This window comes from Triturus cristatus, chromosome 10 (assembly GCF_964204655.1).
Source record: "Triturus cristatus chromosome 10, aTriCri1.1, whole genome shotgun sequence".
NCBI lineage: Eukaryota > Metazoa > Chordata > Amphibia > Caudata > Salamandridae > Triturus > Triturus cristatus.
The window spans coordinates 313,829,935-313,848,605 of NC_140593.1; the positions used below are offsets into that span (position 1 = coordinate 313,829,935).

At 42.6% G+C, this 18,671-nt stretch overlaps 1 protein-coding gene across 1 annotated transcript in view; it reads right to left on the minus strand.

Moving 5' to 3' along the window:
• CFAP69 (cilia and flagella associated protein 69) overlaps window positions 1–18,671 on the minus strand; it is a 630,939-nt gene that overhangs the window by 79,363 nt on the left and 532,905 nt on the right. The window contains exon 20 of the mRNA XM_085631353.1: window positions 17,157–17,354. Coding sequence (XP_085487479.1) covers window positions 17,157–17,354 — 198 coding nt within the window. The remainder of the gene's footprint in view (window positions 1–17,156; window positions 17,355–18,671) is intronic.

An 18,671-nucleotide genomic window follows, 5' to 3' on the forward strand; every position in this document is an offset into this window, starting at 1 on the left:
CACACTTGGCCCTCCGAACCTATATGTATAACACTGCTCTACTATATGACTCTTGCGAAAAACTGCTGTGGTTCAACCCAAGACAACGTGCACTAATCGAGGTTATCTCAGGATGACTTACGTACTACCTCAATACTGCACAGTACACTTGAACTTCCGAACCAATATGTATAACAAGATAACAGGCTCTTTTATATGACTCTTGCGAAAAAACCCGGGTCCGGACAGCGCTATATAAAACTCCTTAAATAAAATAAATAAATCCACCCAACAGACAAGTGGCATTGGTAGATTTCAGAGCCATGCTAGCTGATGAAAAAACCTTCTTTGCAGACTGTTCCAACTTCATGGAAAAGCACCTGTGGACTGCTTTGAACAAGAAGCGTGCACTACTAAGCTCTCAGGAGAAGGGTGGGATGAAAGGAACAACGGATCCCCAGGAGCAGGTCTATATCTTCTGGACACCGACCTTGAAACTGCTGGAGCAGAAAGAGCAGAAAGTGGGTTTCTCCACACCTCAAGGATTGGCTCAGTCAATGCTTCGTTGAAAGGCAAAAGAGGCTCAACCACAGAGGAAGGAGAATGAAGCACCTCTGTAAGTAAATTAGGCTTATATTCAGCCATAGGAAGCTGCAAATCCAAACGTTCAGCAGCCTTCCTTATCTCAATATGATAAGTTGCAACTTCTTTCGAGGGGGAAGCCTTCTGAGAAGCAAAATCCCACTCTGGGGAAGTATCAAGTCCACTTGCCTCACACAAACCCTCAAACAAATCCTCCGTATCATAAACTTCCCCTTCCACCATCTCCTCAGCTTGGTACTGTTCCTCCTCTAACAACCTCTGCGCTTCTCTTCTCGAGCATATCTTCGGTTGCGGCATCGGCAGCGCCACACGCGGTGTCGATGGCTCCGGGAGCCGCCTCGAAGGAGGATCCGCTGTAGTAACCAGCGCCGATCGGATCCGTGAAGGTTCACGGGATGGAGCCGGGGATTGTCCATACGGTGTCGACATCCTCGGAGCCGGAAATTGCCAGGACAGCGTCGTCAGCGTAATGGTACAAAGGGGGCTTGAGGATACTGGTGAAGCACACCCAAAGTAAAAGCCATAGGACCCATGGGACCCAAAGGTGCTCCAGAGGGGTACGAGGCCCTGGCGAAAACGCTATACATTGCATTTAAAAAAATGCGATGGACCGAACCCGGCGCCGGAAATTGTGGGTACTGAGCCGGTTCAGGATCCAAACGAGGCACCTCTGGAGTCGGTGCCGCCAGAGCCACAGGCGGAGCCGCAGGAGCCGAAGGAACCTCAGCATCAGCCGGATTTGACACACCCTCTGGAGTCGGTGAAAATCTCAGCATCGGTGAACGCTCCGGAGTCCCCTTGTAAGATGGAGAATGAACCGGAGTCACCTGAGGAGAAACTGAAGGAGAAGGAGAGACAAAGTACTTTACTCGACGTCGATGGGCTGGGGAAAACGACCTCGAAGCCACAGCCTTCGACGATTGGCGCCGAGATGCATGCCTCTTCTTCTTCTTATGCTTTCTCTTGGAGTCATGCAACGTCGAAGATCTTGACATCGACCTTTTGCGACCCCTTTTTTCTTTTCTTGCCTTAGCCATATACAATTTGGCCTCCCGTTCCTTCAGAGCCTTCGGATTCATCTTCCTGCAAGAAGAACAGCCCTCGACATTGTGGGCAGACGACAAGCACCAAAGACAGTCCTCATAAGGGTCAGTAATCGACATGTGACCCCCGCATTCTTTACAGGGCTTAAAGCCCGACTTCCTCGGAGTCGACATGCCAACACAGAGAAAGATACAATCAAAAATACATTGTATCCAGACAAAAGTAAGGAGAGTCCCAGAAAAAACCGTTAGCGTCGACAGCATGGAAAAAAGGGAACTGACGTCATCACGCCGACGGGGCCCTTTTATGGCTCCAGTGACGTCACGCGGAGCCGCGTGCGGAACCATGGCATTGTGACGACCTCGTTGGCGTGGAGGGCTAGGAAAAAAGTTTGCGCAGAATGCTGGCGGAGGGGATATTAATAAGGTGAGGAATCCACAGGCAGATGTATCCATCAGAAAAGCCGCTATCTTAATAAGAAGGAGAGGCAAAGACACAGTTCATAAATACTTTGAAAGTAGCAGAAGCTGGAACTGGAGGTCAAAAGTTGAAGATAGAACATTGTCACTGAGCAGAGCTCAGAGAGACTTCCTATCACACGACATGCTGTAAGAAATCTGAGGTATGGTGGCTCTGTAGGGGAAGGGTACTCTGAATTCTCTGCTGTGATTGGCTGAACTTTGGATGTTATAAAATAAGGTTGAAAGGTTACTAAATTGTGGTTTCTGTTCTATGGAGGTCTATGGTAATGTTTCAGTACTGCTTTTTCTACTGTTACCGTGGGACTCCCACCATGACGACGTGGAAGATTCAAGCATGTGAATCTATAAAATATACAATACTGGAAAACTGTGAATACACCATTAAGAAACCCAAGGTCACATAGTAATTTTTCAGAATGGTCCAATCAAAAATGAAGAACATTACTGCAAAAAGCAAACATGTATTCCATTTCCTTGAACTCATACACTCAATACTACCCAAAGAGATAAGCTTCCCACTTGCACCCTTCTGGAAGTCCCTAATTAACACCTTTTGTCACAAGACAGTCTAGATTGCATCCAACCTGGCCATGTTACCCACAGCCCTCCCATTAAAAAAAATAATAAGAGTGTATGCGGTTGATCTAAACAATTTCCCTCTACTTTTCGACTTACCCCGCTGTGTAGAAGATCAATTCAAACTTTTCCCAGCTGTAAAGGATCTCCTTGATTAAGTTCACTCTGGCTTTACATTGGGATGCATCAAAGAAACAGCAACTCTATAAATTGCTGTCAAGGCAATTTACATTCTACATAAAGGTGACTTCTCACTATTTGCAGGAATGCCTAAATTGCACCTGTCCTCACTTAGAACTGCACTGCATGCAGCATCTAGGCAGGCCCATGGTGTGTGAGAGCTTGACCATATCGCTTTAATTCTATTCAAATCAAATGGGCTTCCCAGTGAGGCGCATAGTATTTGTAAGCTACCCTTCATTGACCAAAATTCACTTCATCCGCATCATTTAGCTTTCTAGCCCAGAAACTGGGCATCTCTAGCATCAACGAACAATTTGGAGGAGTGATTTTTTCCATGAAATGCAAGTGTTTAATTAGGGAAAAAAAAATATTCCATTTTCTAGAGTGCCCTATGGTCTGAAATTCCGAGACCTCTGGCAATAGAACTGTTTCGAAACATTAAAAAATGAGAATGACAATCTATGTTGCTTTAACTAGACCTTAACACCCTAAGGGTCTCACATGAGCACCAAGTTTCTTGTCTCTTTAAAATATACATTCCCGATTGAGAATGATATAATCCCACATTATTTTTGACAGTCTTTAGACTGCTTATAGCACACCATGTTATTACTCTCAAAGCTCATTCATGGAATATGTAATTTGTTTTTATTTTTTATTGTCTAATTGTATATTATCCTTATTTTTCTATTACGTTCAAGTATTCTCTTCTATAACATATAGTTGATAACTAATTTTAGACACGGCAGATTTGCTGCAACAAGCTGCTTGCGGCCAGCAGCTTTTAGGGTGCAGATGTCAGTACGCCAGACAAATGTATTGGATGTGTATTCAGGAAATGTGTTGCATATGGCTTCAAATACGAGTATTAATAGTTTGGGCATTTCCCTGTGTTTTGGCTGACAGACTGCCAATCCAGTGTTGATAAAATGAGATAGAAATGTGCCTTGCAATAGTTGGGGAAACAGGTGGGATGGATTATGACTGGTATCCAATGGAAAGAAGACATATTTTGGCTGATCAACTAGTAGACTGCTGCAATAGTCTGTTTACCAAATACTAAAGATTTTACCAGAGATTTGGGTATGTGAATGGGGATAAATGGGCAGGTATAAGATATATTTAACAACTGATGCTGCACTTCAATATCTGTGATTGTAATGAATGAATCCATTACATAAAGAGACTAAACAGAAAACCAACATTTATAGCAGATGGGGCAAGTTAAATGTGTTGGAAAGTAGTATATTTGATGAGGTCAATTTAAAGGACGGTACAGTTATGCAGTGGAAAATCGCAAAATGACAATTGGATACTTTTGACGGTGGAAGGGTAAAGAGAAGTAAACAATTTGGATCTCGTCTGCATATAGAGTTTGAGGAGCTGAATGAAGGACTGATGTCATTAAAGGAAGGTAATGTAGATAGATAAAAGTACAAGACATAAGACTTAGCATTGGGTAAGAAAAGCTTGGAGTCCCAGGTGATCGACATAGAGCAGTCAGATGGAAGACAAGAACCATTTGATGATGGAGCCAGTGATGCATGAAGTATTTACAGATTAATGTAATGTAGGGTGATTAGCAGAGTCAAATGCAAGACTCTGAACAGGAAGTATGAGTTTGTTGATGGATGAAAGGTCTTTGTGATGAACTGAAGTGTTAAAGTTAGCTATGTGTCAGAAGGTAGATTCCATAGAGTGAAAAGCACAGGAACCGGATTAAAAGGGATTAAGCTGGTAATTAGTGGAGAGATATTGGATAAGGCTGTTAAAAACTAGGCAGTTTAGTACCTTTAGGAAGAAAATGGGTTGGTCCCTGTCAGTGCTTAGAAGGGGTGATGGGCTACCTCTAGGCATCATATTAGCAAATGAAGAACTACTGATGTTTTGAACCATGAAAAGTAAGTACTAGATAAGAAAGTGAGTAAATGAAAAAGTTATGCCAAGAACACCATTGGAGGTAAGAGCAAGAGGTTTCATAATTTAATACTAAAAGGGCCAGATGGATATAGGATTGAATGTAAGATTTAATTGTAGTTAAATGTCGGGATGACCTATGTGGGAGATGTGGTGGTGGCATATGAGAGCTAACCAGCTGAAGGTAAGGGAGTGTAAGAGGGCGGAGGTAGAGCAGTAAGCAGTACAGGAAGATGCTAAAAAAGAAAATAATATTACAAGGATAATTTAACAACAAAAGCAGAATTTGTCTTGTGGCAAGCATTGTGGTTGAATGCAATCAAGAAGCGTTGTTACTTTCACAATGGTAACGGCACTATGGTCCAAAGAATGAGGGTGGGATAATGGCATGGACGTGGCTGTGCATGGCTGTGGATTGCATTTACCAGCTGAAAAGAAAAACTATTATGGAGCACATTAAAGACTAGACACAGTTGTCAGTACATTGGTGTGGGGGTTATGCTGATGTTGTCTTTGTGTTTTCTGACCTAGCTATTTAAGGGTGAAGGCAAGGATAGATTTCCCCTCACAAGAAGAAACATCCTGATGCTCCTGTCCTTTGTTGGACTTGCCCTCTCTGCAGGTTCACCCCATACATTTTGCCTTCACTCCCTTCCTTTGCTGAAACACTTTTTTAGGCTTCTTTGTTGGAACTCTCTGCACTTTACCACTGCTAAAGTGTTTGTGCTCTCTCCTTCAAACATGGTAAAAGTGGACTACACCGATTGGTACATTTCATTTACTTGTAAGTCCCTAGTATATGGTCCCACGATTACCCAAGGCGGGTAAATCAGATATTACTAGAGGGTAGCAGCACTCATTGTGCCACCCACTAAAGTAGCACTTTAAACCATGCCTCAGGTCTGCCACTGCAGTCTGTGGTGCAGTTTCTAAACTACCATTTCAATCTGGTAAAAAAACCTTTTTCCAGACCTCAATCTTCCTTTTAAATAGTTTACAGTCACCCCTAAGGTAGGCCCTAAAAGCCCATAGGGCAGGGTGCATGGTATTTCAGAAGTATTATGTGATTAAGTGTTACATGTCCTGTTAGTGAAAACGACTAAAGTCATTGTCAGCTACTGTAAGTCCGCTACTCTCTTATTGGCTATCATTAGGTTACCTTATTATATTTAATAAGTGTGAACTTTGCATTGAGAGCAGATAGAGATGACAGGTTTAGACTCAAATTAACTGTAACTTAAAATCCTCTTCAATTGTAAAGTCAGATTTTAAGTCACAGTTCTGAAAATACCTCTTTTAGAACTTGTGCCTTTTCTTGTCCTGATCATTTGTGCCTTCTGCCAGTATCCTGGGTCACATAACTGTGAATGGCTCTGCAGCTGGGGTTGTGTATTCCTGCCAGTCAGTGAGACAAAGGGGACTAGGTGTAGGTAGAGAAAACTCTTTATTCAGCCAATTACAGCCATAAACATTCACATAAAAGCATAAATAAAAATTAAACATATATACGACAAAATGCGAAATGCAATTGTGCAAAGCCGCAATTCTAATACTAATATCATAAAAGATTTACATTCTACTACAGATATTATAAAGGGTTTACATAAGGCAAGAGCCAAAAATGGTTGTTATCCAGTAAACTATGCAACTCGAGTCTACCATCAGTATAATATAATCTCATAAAAAGTCACAAAAGAGATAGATAAAAAGATATAAGTCCGTTGCATACATGCCAAAGTGACACAGGATAAAATAAACAAAATAACATTTGTGGCTCAGGTATTATAATACAAAAGGAATTTGCATTACTAACATAAAGTGGACGAGCAGGCTTTTATCTGATAGAGTAACATACACATGCCCGTCAACCTCTAAAATTGGTCCGTTATGTTTACAGGGAAGCTTAAGTCTACTTCTAAACCACCTGAAATTTGCTTGGTACATTTAATTCAATTGTGTTAAAACATCTTCACAGAACAGTTCTTCCTAGTTCCTTTTGTGCCCAATTACGCCCCACAAAACCTATACCTCACCCTACAACCTTTATGCAAATATTTGGCCACGGCACACACAGATAGTTCATTGCGATCTGTTTTTAAAATCCTAAGGGCTACTCCAAAATCCCTTACACCTAAATTCATGCACACAGGTGCCAGCCACGTTCTCCTAATGTCAGCATAAGCTGGGCAGAAGAACATGAAATGAGCTACTACATCGAACAGGGAAGAACAAGCTTGACAAATTGAAGATGCCCATGGCAGGGAGCACTACCTACTGTGAAACGTATTCACAGGAAGAGTACCATATCGGAATTTAAAATATAGGGATCTCGCTTCAGGTGCCTCAATCTTATTGAGAAACTGTTGCAAAAGCGGTGAGCATTTTACATTGAGGAATTTCTCTGTCAAACTACCCAGACGGGACGTCATGAAGCACTTTGTGCTAATATATGCCCAATATCTTGTCTTCAGTTGATCAAATATCCCATTGCTACTTGAGAGTAAATTATCCTGCAACTTGCTCGTATCAAGACTATTAGACCATGCTTTGGTGTGTATAAACTACTGGGTTTACTGGGTGTAGGTAGGATGACCCATCCTGCCAGGATTGCTGGGGTGAAGCTGTGCCCTGCCCCACTTACACTTCAAAGGGGTTGACACCAGCACACACAAAGAACCCTGACATCAGCCTTTTGTCATCCCAAACTTCTAGGAGCCTTGACAGGGGAAGGGAAGAACCAGATGTGGGGGTAGTATAGTTATTCCCCCACTTCAAAGGATGGCACCAGGTATACATTTTTGACCCTCAGACCATCTTTTCAGTACACTCCTGAACCTGTGGAGGACTTTGAACAGCTGCCTTGGACCCGAACAGGACTGCCCTGCTGCTTGAGGCTTGACTTGCTCCCTGGGGATTTCCCTGCTGCTTGAGTCCTGCGATGCTCCTTGAACCCAGGACTTCCAGAGTAACTCCACACATTAGTTGGCTCGCCTCCTGTGTGAGCTACAGGGACATAACAAGCCCCAGAGGCCAGGAACCCGGTATCTGGCCTCTGCAGGAGTGAGTCCTAACCACCCAAATGGTGAACCTCACCTCCAGGACAGTTGGAAGTGGTGTTAGAGGTGCTGCTCTTCGCTACCCCGAAAAGATGGGACTTAGAAACATTTTCAAAAAAGTGCCAGATTAACAGACTATAGACCAGACCAACCTGCAAGCCGATCCATTCAAGGTGCCGGTCAGCTTGACTTTGCAGTAGCTCCCGCTACGCTCTTCTTCTTCGCAGCAAATTCTGTTCAGCAGGACCTCTCAGCAACTGTATCTGGCCTACTGGTGCCCTCTTCAGCTACAGCTGTGTCTCACTGGAGGCTTTTGACTTATAAAAAGCTGTCTAAGTTCAAAGATAAAAATCTTCACTGGCTCGACAGCAACAGGCTCCCCATCAATGACCTCCTTTGCCTGAGAATCCAGCTTCTCCCACTCTGAGCTTTTCCCCACTATCGTCGACGGCTCACCGAGACTTCGTCCTGTGCGCCCCGGCAATGATGACGACTCCTGACTTGCCCTGCTGAACTCTACTTCCTCCTGTACTTTTTCTCAGAATTTCTTCTAAGCCCGAAGGTAAACTGAGACCGGGCTCAATCCACTTCTTTTTTCTGGACTGTATTCCAACATGATCAGCCTTAACTTTTCACTTTGTCCTGGCCTCCCACGAACAGATACCTGTGGGTGGCGCTTTGAACATTTAGGGGCCATTTGTCACTTCAAAACCTTTAACATTCATAACTCTGATTCTACCTATTGGATTTAATTAATTTGGTGTTATTGTATTTATTGGAATGTATGCTATTTTTCTAAAGTGGTTTGGGGTTTTTCTTGTGTTGTGTTTTCTCTTTATTACTGTTTGTGTTCTGCATAAATATGTAACATGTGAATCCTGAACAGCTTCTGTGCCAAACTTCCAGAGGATCAGGCACAGGTTAATTCAGTGACTTTTGTGGTTCACCCTCACAAGGATTGTGGTTGTTGCTTGAGTAGTGTTTCCAATCCCAACTAACCCAATGTCTTACATCCTCATCTTGTAAGTCTTGTTGTCTTCCCTGTAGCTGTAGTTAGTTGATGAGTATTTAAAAGAAAATTGTGTTTAGGCTCACTTAGAGGGCTGTATGGACATGTGTCAGACAATCAATCACACTGGTTGCAGCATAAGAACAGTTCAAAGATGACTTTCTGTAATCTTCAGTCCCAGTTTTTGCCCTTGTGGTGTTGTGGTATCTAATAACAAATGGATGTTTGTGTTATTACAGAAAGTAACCCTGAAGAGCATTTGGCCCCAACATTCCCAATTACACCATGCCCGCCAATAATTCTACTACCTGACCAGATTTGTTGAAATTTCTTACACTCCTAATTGAGATCGTACATCTGAGGTGTTGTGCTTGCAATTTCAATACCTTAGCTACGGGAAGCAGTTACTTTAGCCTCATCCACCAACATGCAGAATGCAAACATCTTATTTGTTAGGTTTTGCAAATCTGGTGGACCTTAAGACAAATTCCATCCACTGCAAGAAAGAACAAACCTAGGCAAAAACAGAAGTTATTAATTCAAGCTGAAAATGACACTTTATTGGCTGGTGAGTTTAAAGTGTTTGTGCATGAGTATGGTACTGTTAATGGTCTGGGATGTATGCAAGAATAAGTAAATGGGTAAATGAATGTGTTTCCCACAATCACCAATTAGCCGATAATGTCTTTCAGTTATAAGCTTACGGCACATTTTGCCATTTTAAAACTTGTTTGTGAAAAGGAAGATGCTGTAAACATTAGAGAAACAATCAAAAGAGGCAGCTTTCACAGTGACTCAGAAGGAACTTCCAGAAACGAGGATGCTGGTCGAGGTTCAGCATCCACCTGTCCATCCAGGCTGGTGATGGACAGGTAACTTTCAGAATAGAAGTACTAAGAAACAGAGAGAAGGGGGGGAGAGTGAGGAATGAACAGGAACCGTGAGAAGGGGCCGAAGAAACAGGAAGATAAGCAAGGGAGCAGAAGTAACAGAAGAGATTGAAAAGGCAAGCCAATTTAGACTGGGCAGCACCAGGGATTGGGAAGTCTCAGGAGGCAATGGTATAACAGAACGTTACGCAGTAAGAAGCCGGTGGAAGAGAGGAACCAGAGAGGGAAAACACAGAGCCATGAGTCCAACTTGTGAAAAGGAGAATCTCTGGCTGTTAATGAATCCAGCTGCCTTTAGGAGGAGAATGTTGTTTCCCCATTTGCCATGGAGAGGGAAAAGGAGTGTGCCCTCAGACAAGCCCTTGGAGTCTGGTGGGCTTGTGTTTTAAGGAATGCGAAAAAAGCATGAAAAAAGCTAGCAATGACTGATGGAGGGCACACGAGGCATATGTATCAATGCTTGTGAAACCCCTCTGACAATGAAAAGAAAATACATAGTGCTAGGTGAAGGACCATTTATTGGAAATCCCTGGAGGTAGTGGATCTTGTGCTGAGAAGGTGACAGAAGGATACTAAGGACAAGTGCAGAGAAAGAGCGAGAGAGAGCAAATAGACTGGAAAGAATTGCAGCATTTAAGGAACTTAATTTATAACAAAAATCTTTCTTTATTTAACGTTTACCTAGGTTTGCCTGTGCTGGGATGGGAAAGCCGCCACATGGTGATGGGATGTGCAACCCGACCCTGAGTGCCCCAACTGCAACCATATCAAGTTGGGAGCATGATTTCTATAGTGGGAGCACAACTTACCGTTCTAAGATCAGGGACATTGGTATCGGTGGGACAATACACCAATGGATCGCCTCCTTCCTGACGGACCGCACCCAAATAATTCAGGTGGGTGACTGGGTGTCCAACAGAATGTCAATAACCTGTGGAGTCCCTCAAGGTTCAGCACTGTCCCCACTTCTGTTTACCATCTATCGCAGACCGCTGGTGAGGGACTTGGCCCGGATGGAGTGCCAGGTGTTTAATTACTCCGACGATACGCAAATTATTTTACAAATTGACATCACCCCACAAGCTCACACACGTGTGTAAGATACACTCAGATACGTGGTCAACTGGATGACGGCCAACTCACTTAAGGTTAACCCAGATAAAACGGAGTTACTGGCCATCACTATGGACAGCAACCCATGGCCTGACAATTTCTGGCCACAGGAGCTGGGAGACACACCGTCTCCAGACCCAGTGGTAAAAAGCTTGGGTATTAAAATCGATGCTAAGCTCTCACTGACCAACCAAGTATCCACCATGATCCGTACCTGCGCGGGCTTGCTGAGACAGTTGAGGAAACTATCACCCCTCCTTTAATTTTCCACCATGCAGACGGTGGTGCAGGCACTGATCATGTTGGGACTAGACTATGGCAATGCGCTATACATTGAGCTACCGGAAACGTTGCTAGGCAAACTACAAGTTGCGATGAATGATGCAGCCAGGCTGATCTTCAAGCTACCACTCCCCTGCTGCAAAACTTCACTGGCTCCCCGGCAAACATAGGGCTAGATTCAAGGGCCTCTGTATCGCCCACAAGACCCTGTATGGACAGGCCCCAAGATACATCAAAGAGCGACTGGGGAAATACTTCTCCGGCCGCACCCTCCGGTCATCCATGGGGACTAGCTAGCCTGCCCACAGTTTAACCCCACGACTAAAGGAGGGCGAACCTTCTCTGTCCTCATCCCGCAATTTTGGAATTAGTTGACGGGCCACCTTCGGTTAGAAATAGCCCTTCTCCCTTTCAGGAAGAAACTGAAGACCCTCCTCTTCACTGAGGCCTGGGCATAACGCAGGCTGATCAGGGGCTAACATTAACTCTTGGGGGCTGTGACTACTCTCTCTCAGTGCTTAGAGACCTGCCGGTATTAAGCACTCTACAAATCGCAATTAACATTAACATTAACAGGATGAATCCATGGATTACTGAAACCTAATATTGGCCAAAATTACTTGGTTTTTAGTGATATGGGTATATATTGTTTAATATCCCCACTACAAGATGGCAGCCACTATTATACATTTCGAGGTTGCATGGAATATGGGTGTTCTTTTTGCTGAATTACCCCTGATTTAAGAAAATTTAACCCTAATTGTACAATAAAGGTGTTCTTACACCTACGTTTGATTACAATTTCTCGCGAATAGTGAGCACCGTAAAGAACTATATGGGGATCTAGATACTCACTGACATACTGGTCATATGCTGAGATTGCCTTTCTTCTTGCCTTTCAGATTTATTACATAAACTTATCTTTCTGCGGATTATTAGAAGATATGGAACGTTTCACTTCTTATAGTTCTTTAATACTTGGTCTAGAGCCCTAACTGTTATTTACTCATGGTCTATTCTTTATGATTAGGTTTGTATAATAGAACACGGAATAATCTGCCCTTGGAATTTTTATAAAAACATTTGCCACATATCACTGGTGAGTTTTTTTGACATACATGGGCACCACTATGGTGGTGGGCTCTGGTCTCTTCAATAAGCGCTGATGACTTTTTACACTTATTTACCTCCTGCCACTTCGGTAGGGTCTCTTCAACCTTTTTGCACTTGGCCTATCTCACTCTGGTGGCACAAGTAAATCATATTTTTCTCCAGTACATTATCATTTCTCCCCGCTCACTTCTTTCTCTCCTTTTTTAAGAACAACTTAAAACTTAACTGTCAAGGGTTTTTCCTGACACCCTAACTTGACTAACCCTAGAAAATTGTGAAATCATAAATGGTTACAGGGTTTATTCTTTGTTGTTGTTTTAGCCCTGAGGAAGTCGAAGGGTGATGACCCGATGACGAAACATGTGTTGGCTATGGCTACGTCTATCACCAGGTTGTGACTGTAACAACCAATGTACTAACAAAATTGTAACAACTGTATTGCTGGATTTGATTGTGAAGAGACATGAAATGAACATTCGAAATTAAAGAAGAAGATTTTCGACCACTACACATTTGGAACTCTTGGACTGTATTGGTATTGCTCAGGATAAAACTTATTGTTATTTATGATTTTTGGGGCTTGTCAGTCCACAGAAATATTTGGGAACGTGGGTGGCCATTTCTCCTTTATCCTTGTGAGCATTTAGAGGAACTCAGGCAATTTAATTTTTCTTATGGTTATGCACAGACTCTAACCCAGCCACGCTATTCATTTTGATATCACTTTAGATGTGCCAAAAGTTTTTAATCAGGTTAACTGGTAGTAATTATGGGAGGTCCTTAGATGGTAAAGTTCCAGGAAATCATGATTATTGCAATTCAAAAGTTATATCATTTGCCACCGGCCAAGGTTTTAGGTAATAAAGGGGTATCTTGATCCATCACTATAGGTAGGGGTACATGTCAGGGGTGTCCTCTTTTGTTCGCATTATACATCAAAACCTTTGCACAGATGATTCACCTGAATCCTAGTATTATTTGCTTTGTTGCACAGTCTCTGTCTATAAAATGGTGTCTCTATGCGGATGACATCTTTATATACACCGCAGAGCCTTATGTCACAATCCCTAGGCTTTATGACTTAGCCCAGGAGTTTGGCCAACTCTCTGGATACCAAATTAACCCAGAGAAAACAGAGATCATGTTATGGTCTTAAGTAGGATATCTAGCTGTCACACTAACTCAGAACCTTGACAAACTAGCAAGCAACCAATATTACTAGAGTGGGTAAAGAAATCAGCCTACTGCTGCAGAAGTGAAGGGATCTCGCGTTAAATATATATGGTAGAGCGAATGTGATAAACATGATGATCATTCCAAAACTGACCTTTTGTTTTAACTGTATCACATTCATTTTCCCTAAGAAAACTATAAATAGCTTGCAGGGAGAAGTAATTTCCAATTATTTGGGGTATAATATACCAAGACTCTCCTGGAAAAAGTTTAGGAACAAATTAAATAGTGGGGGGCTTAGTGTTACCAGACTTCCAACTATATGCGTATAGTTTAAGAACTTCCGTATGTTAAACTCAGCCCGAAGTATTGGACTCTGAAATATCTCTTGACAGCTTTGTCAATTGAGCATGGACAGGAACATTTTCTCTTGAAATTTGGTAACCCCAAGTTTTTCCAAAATGTTAGGTTAATGGTATTGTTAGCGGCCCAGTCAGTATGGTGTACGACAAAGAAATTCCTTGGAATCTCTTATTACTCCTATTCCCCTAGAACACCTGAATGTATGAATGACATTCTCTCTATCCCTCTTAAGGTGGCTGGAATACGAACTTGGGAGATCTCAGATCTGGATCGCAGGTAATTTCTTGGCAGGAGATTGCTGACAAAACTAGAGGCTCAATCTCTAGATAAGCACAAACCGGGCTAATTTAGTTTAGAAGGTAAAATGGGAGAGAGAAGAATCGGCGTGTGTATGATTTGAGGGAATAGTTTGGCAGATAAGCTAGGGGAGTGCATTGAATGCTATAGCGAAGAATGTAGTGGGCATGGTGACACACTAGATGGTGGAAGGGTGGGGTGAGGGACAGATTGTGAGACAACATAGAATAAAAATGCTTTGTTTGGAATAAACAGCAGATAAGAGGAAGGCTTAAAATGAACAAGTACAGGATGGCAAGCACTAAATGAAGGAAGGGCAGGATGACAGTGGACATGGCAATTTGCAAGCATTTTGACATCACTGGATGAGGAAGTGAGGCCAGGAAAGAATAGCACAGAATGGAATGAGAGTTCATGAAATTGGAGAAAGCAAATGGTAGGAAAAAACGCTGTATTGTAAATAGTATTACAATAGAGAGACCACTGGACTGAAGAATGCACAGGATGGATGATCGCAAATTGAAGGGGTCAGGGTACAGCATAAAATGTGAGGGCACTGGATGGGAGACAACAGAGACATTATGAGGAGCGCAAAACAGTAAGATAAAAGATTGGGGATGCTTAGGATAAATACCACTGGATGGTAGAGCACATGAGAAAGAAAGTCTAGAATGGGATGTCAGACTGTAAAATGGTAAAGCATAAAATAGGTTAGCAAAGTATGGAAGAGGGCAGAGTAAAACCGTTCGGTGTAGGAGAGCACAGGGTGAGGAGAGCACAAAACAGTGAAGTAGAACACTGAATGGGAGAGAATGTTCAAATCACGGGGTGGAAGAGCGAGGGTGAAAAAACACTCAATGGAAGACCACTGGAGATTACTAGACTTGAGAGTGCATCTGCATGGGAATGGCGCATGACAATAAACCACAGAACTACAGAACATAGGATTAACCCTGGGCGTGGTTCGCGTAGTAGCGCCACGCGTAGCTACGCGAAGTGCACTTCGCACTACGCGAGCTACGCGTAGCACTACGCGAACTGCGTTGTGCGGTAGGAAATGCTGTTCGCACTGATTGCACAGTGCCGGATGCTTGTCCGCACTGTGCAATCATTGCAAACGGCACATTGCCCAGTGCAAGCGGTCGTTTTCTGCCGCTCGAGTAGATTTGTATTCGAGCTGCAGTTTTCTCAACGCGATCGTCAACTTGATGTTGCTGATCACGAACGAGGAAAAAGTCTCGCCGAGATGTCATTTTGCTCGCTTGCGGTCGCCAACTTGACGTTGAGGACCACGAGCAAGCAAAAAAAGACCGCTACGCTAAGCGTTTTTGCACTGTGCTACATGCAATTCGCGTAGTGCGAAGTAGCGCAAACTACGCGAGCGTAGCGCAGTACTTCGCCCAGGGTTACATGGGATACAGAGAGTAGGGGATGGGGCTCGCTTGTATACAAAATTCTAGGATGAAGGAGCAGTGTTTGAGAACGAAAGCTGGGTGGGAAAGCAGTTGGTGAACACTGGATGGAGCAGAATGGGAAAAACCTTTGTTTTAAATACAAAATCATATATACACAACCACAGTTGCATACATATATGCAAAAACACAGATGGGCAATCACAGACATGTTCACACAGGCAGGCACATCACCTAAAACACACCCTGATATTCCGTTCTGAACTGTGGAATCCTGCTTGTCCATTGCCCATACCCAGATGCAGCCCCTCGTTTTCACACTGACTGTTTGCTCCCGACTCTACAGTTGGTAAAAGCACAAGGCAGATAGGAACAACACACTAGCCTTTCTCCTGATAGGCAGGCCCCAGAACAAACACAGTGTGACTGGCAGCGGTATATGCCCTTAAAACATTGATCTATCATTATGCAGTGTATTACTAGGATTCCCATTCAGTACTGATCTTACATTATAGTGATTGTATTTACTAATTTATTGCTGCATGGTTGTCCACTAACATATTGTAGGACCATTACTGTATACCTGACAGTGACAGTGCTTTCACAAGAGGCCTCTTTGCCCTAGGATCAAATGCAGATATGGACATGCTGAAACTCCCAGCAGATTGCCGAATTGTGACTTCCCAATGTACTGCAGGACCAGTGATGACTATCTGCAGACTTCAGATGTCCCACCTGGTGCAACAACCTAAGGTTGCACACTGGATCTGAGCAATGGTCCACTGAGTATAAGGAAGGAGTTGGTCCTTGGGAGCAGCAGGCTGGGGCGACTGCTGTCAGTAGTGGAAAGAGACAGCCTCAGAAGCCTATTTGATGTCAGACGTGAACTATGGCAAAGGAATGCCTTCATGAGCTTGGTCTGTCTATAGAGACTTACGTGCAGCTGTGATGTGTGGTCAGCACCAAAGAGGGCCTCAGATGCTGCTCTTGAGCTGTCATAATAAGTGCTGCTATGAAAGTTACTCTCCATATGCTGGAGCAAAGGGGTTTGCTGCTGTTTCTTCTGCATAGCCGTCGCTGCATACAACTGCTCCCCGTAGTGCAAGTGTGTGGCACACAAGTAAGACATGCAGTCTTCTTTGTCTGTTCAAAGTCAACCAGAAGTAAACATGCCAAATAACTTAACTCAAACTGCCAGACCAAATAGCTGTCCAGTGTGCTCATCCAAAGTAAGTGACACCTGCCAGAAGGCCAGTGACTGAAGGGGGCTAACCCATTCCTCCATTTTTGTGTTAGATGTTTGGTGGGCTGATCCACAATGTCCAAGTAAGCACTGTCTGAAGAGGGTTGACGTGTAAGCTCAGCTATCTATACTTACTACTATTATGTATTATGTTTTGCAATTACAAAAGCCGGTTAGATATCTAAAGCTGTTACACTAGACCTAAAAAGACAATTGCATTCACCAAATAGGAATAGAGACAGCTACTGATGAAATGATGTAGAACATCTCAATCAACTTGAGTGCCCATAAACGTTTGAGAGCCAAAAGGGTATTATGCCCAACAAAAACTTACATGTTCACGGTGATAAGAAGAATTGCACACCTTAATTTAAAAGCTCTCTGGGCTCCAGGTTATCTCAAAACAATTTGTAAGGCTCACCTCAGCATATATTTGCTGTTCTTCTTGAAGATCCTGTTGTCGTTTGTTTTCAAGTATCATTGCTTGATGGGATGCTACCATCTTCCCACTATTTTCAAAGGCCTTCCCAATGACTTCCAAGGCTTCTTCATCTGGAGTAACAGGACGGAAACCTTCTTCTGCCAGTTCTGCACTTATTTCACTCCAAATTTCTCCAACCTTTGTGTACATTGAAAAAAAAAATCAACTCGTAAAGCTTGAAACACTCATAAATATATGACAATTGCTTATTAAACTGTGAATCATTTATCTTTACGTTTATTTTTGTTATATGGTATCTATAGATGTATTTAAAAGCAGGTGGAAAAATTAAAAAGGATACTAGAATTTTTATCTTTGGAAATCCCAACAGCTGCTAGGCTGGGCCCCCAGGAACTGTCTTCTACATCGAATGTAGCAACATCCTAGAACATAAGTAATTTTGCCGTGCTATAGGTTTTGGTGCCCCCTAGTGCAAGCAGTGACGTATATTTAAATTTGTTTAGACTTCTTTGACTGACTCTTCAAACGGAATAAGCGAAACACCTTTAGGCTTAATATTATGACAGATTCCCTAGGGTTTTGTATGCAACAGACACCCTTTAAGTAGTCATGTAGCGACCATAGGTCAATCATGATAGCCGAACTGCCATGCAGGTCTATGAGGCCTATTCACTAGTACTGTTGGGGGACAGTGAAAGTGGAGTTAGCCGAGCAAGAAGCCACAATAGCCACACACAGGGCCGCTAATGTGGATTGCAATACATTGGGAAGATTATTTAGTGATATCTGTTTCAAAATGGCGGGCAAAGGCAACAATCTGTCGTTTTGTGTTCTACAAAGTGATAAGTGTGGGTAGTCAGAACCAGGGGCTTCGTCTGAAGCCCTTAAAGCCGTAAAGGGGAGGTCTAGATTTTTAGAAAATCTGCATTTTTGATGTAGTAGAGTAAAGCAAAGTCATTTATATGAATACACGGTTGAGCCAATGATTTCAATTGAAATGGATAAAACAGTGAAAGTTCAGTTAAGGGATGTTCAATGTCTACTATAATTCATTTGAGCACATCATTGCAAAAGCAAAAGTGACTGAGAGCCAAAACATTGTTTGTCTTTATTTTTTCCCCTAGATTATAGAGAGATCTTTTATGGGGAATAAATTGCTTACAAAAAAGTAATTGGTAAGTGCCTAAATGCAACACTCAGGTTGAGAGACATTTATTAACCATTATGTTACCATTGGAGAATTGATAAAAAGGTTAAACAGAAATATTAATTGTGATAATAAAATTATACCAGTAAAAGTTACAATTACAAAATCTTGTGCAACTGATAAAGTTTTTACCTGTAGCACCAAAGGTGAGCTGAAAAAGACCCAAAATAATAGAAGTGTGGTAGCACGGTTAAATGATAAAGGAGAGTTAAAAAGTATAAGCATTCAGATGTAAGCAATCAAGTGCAGAAAATATATTTTAATATAGTTTATTTGGATCTTCCTAC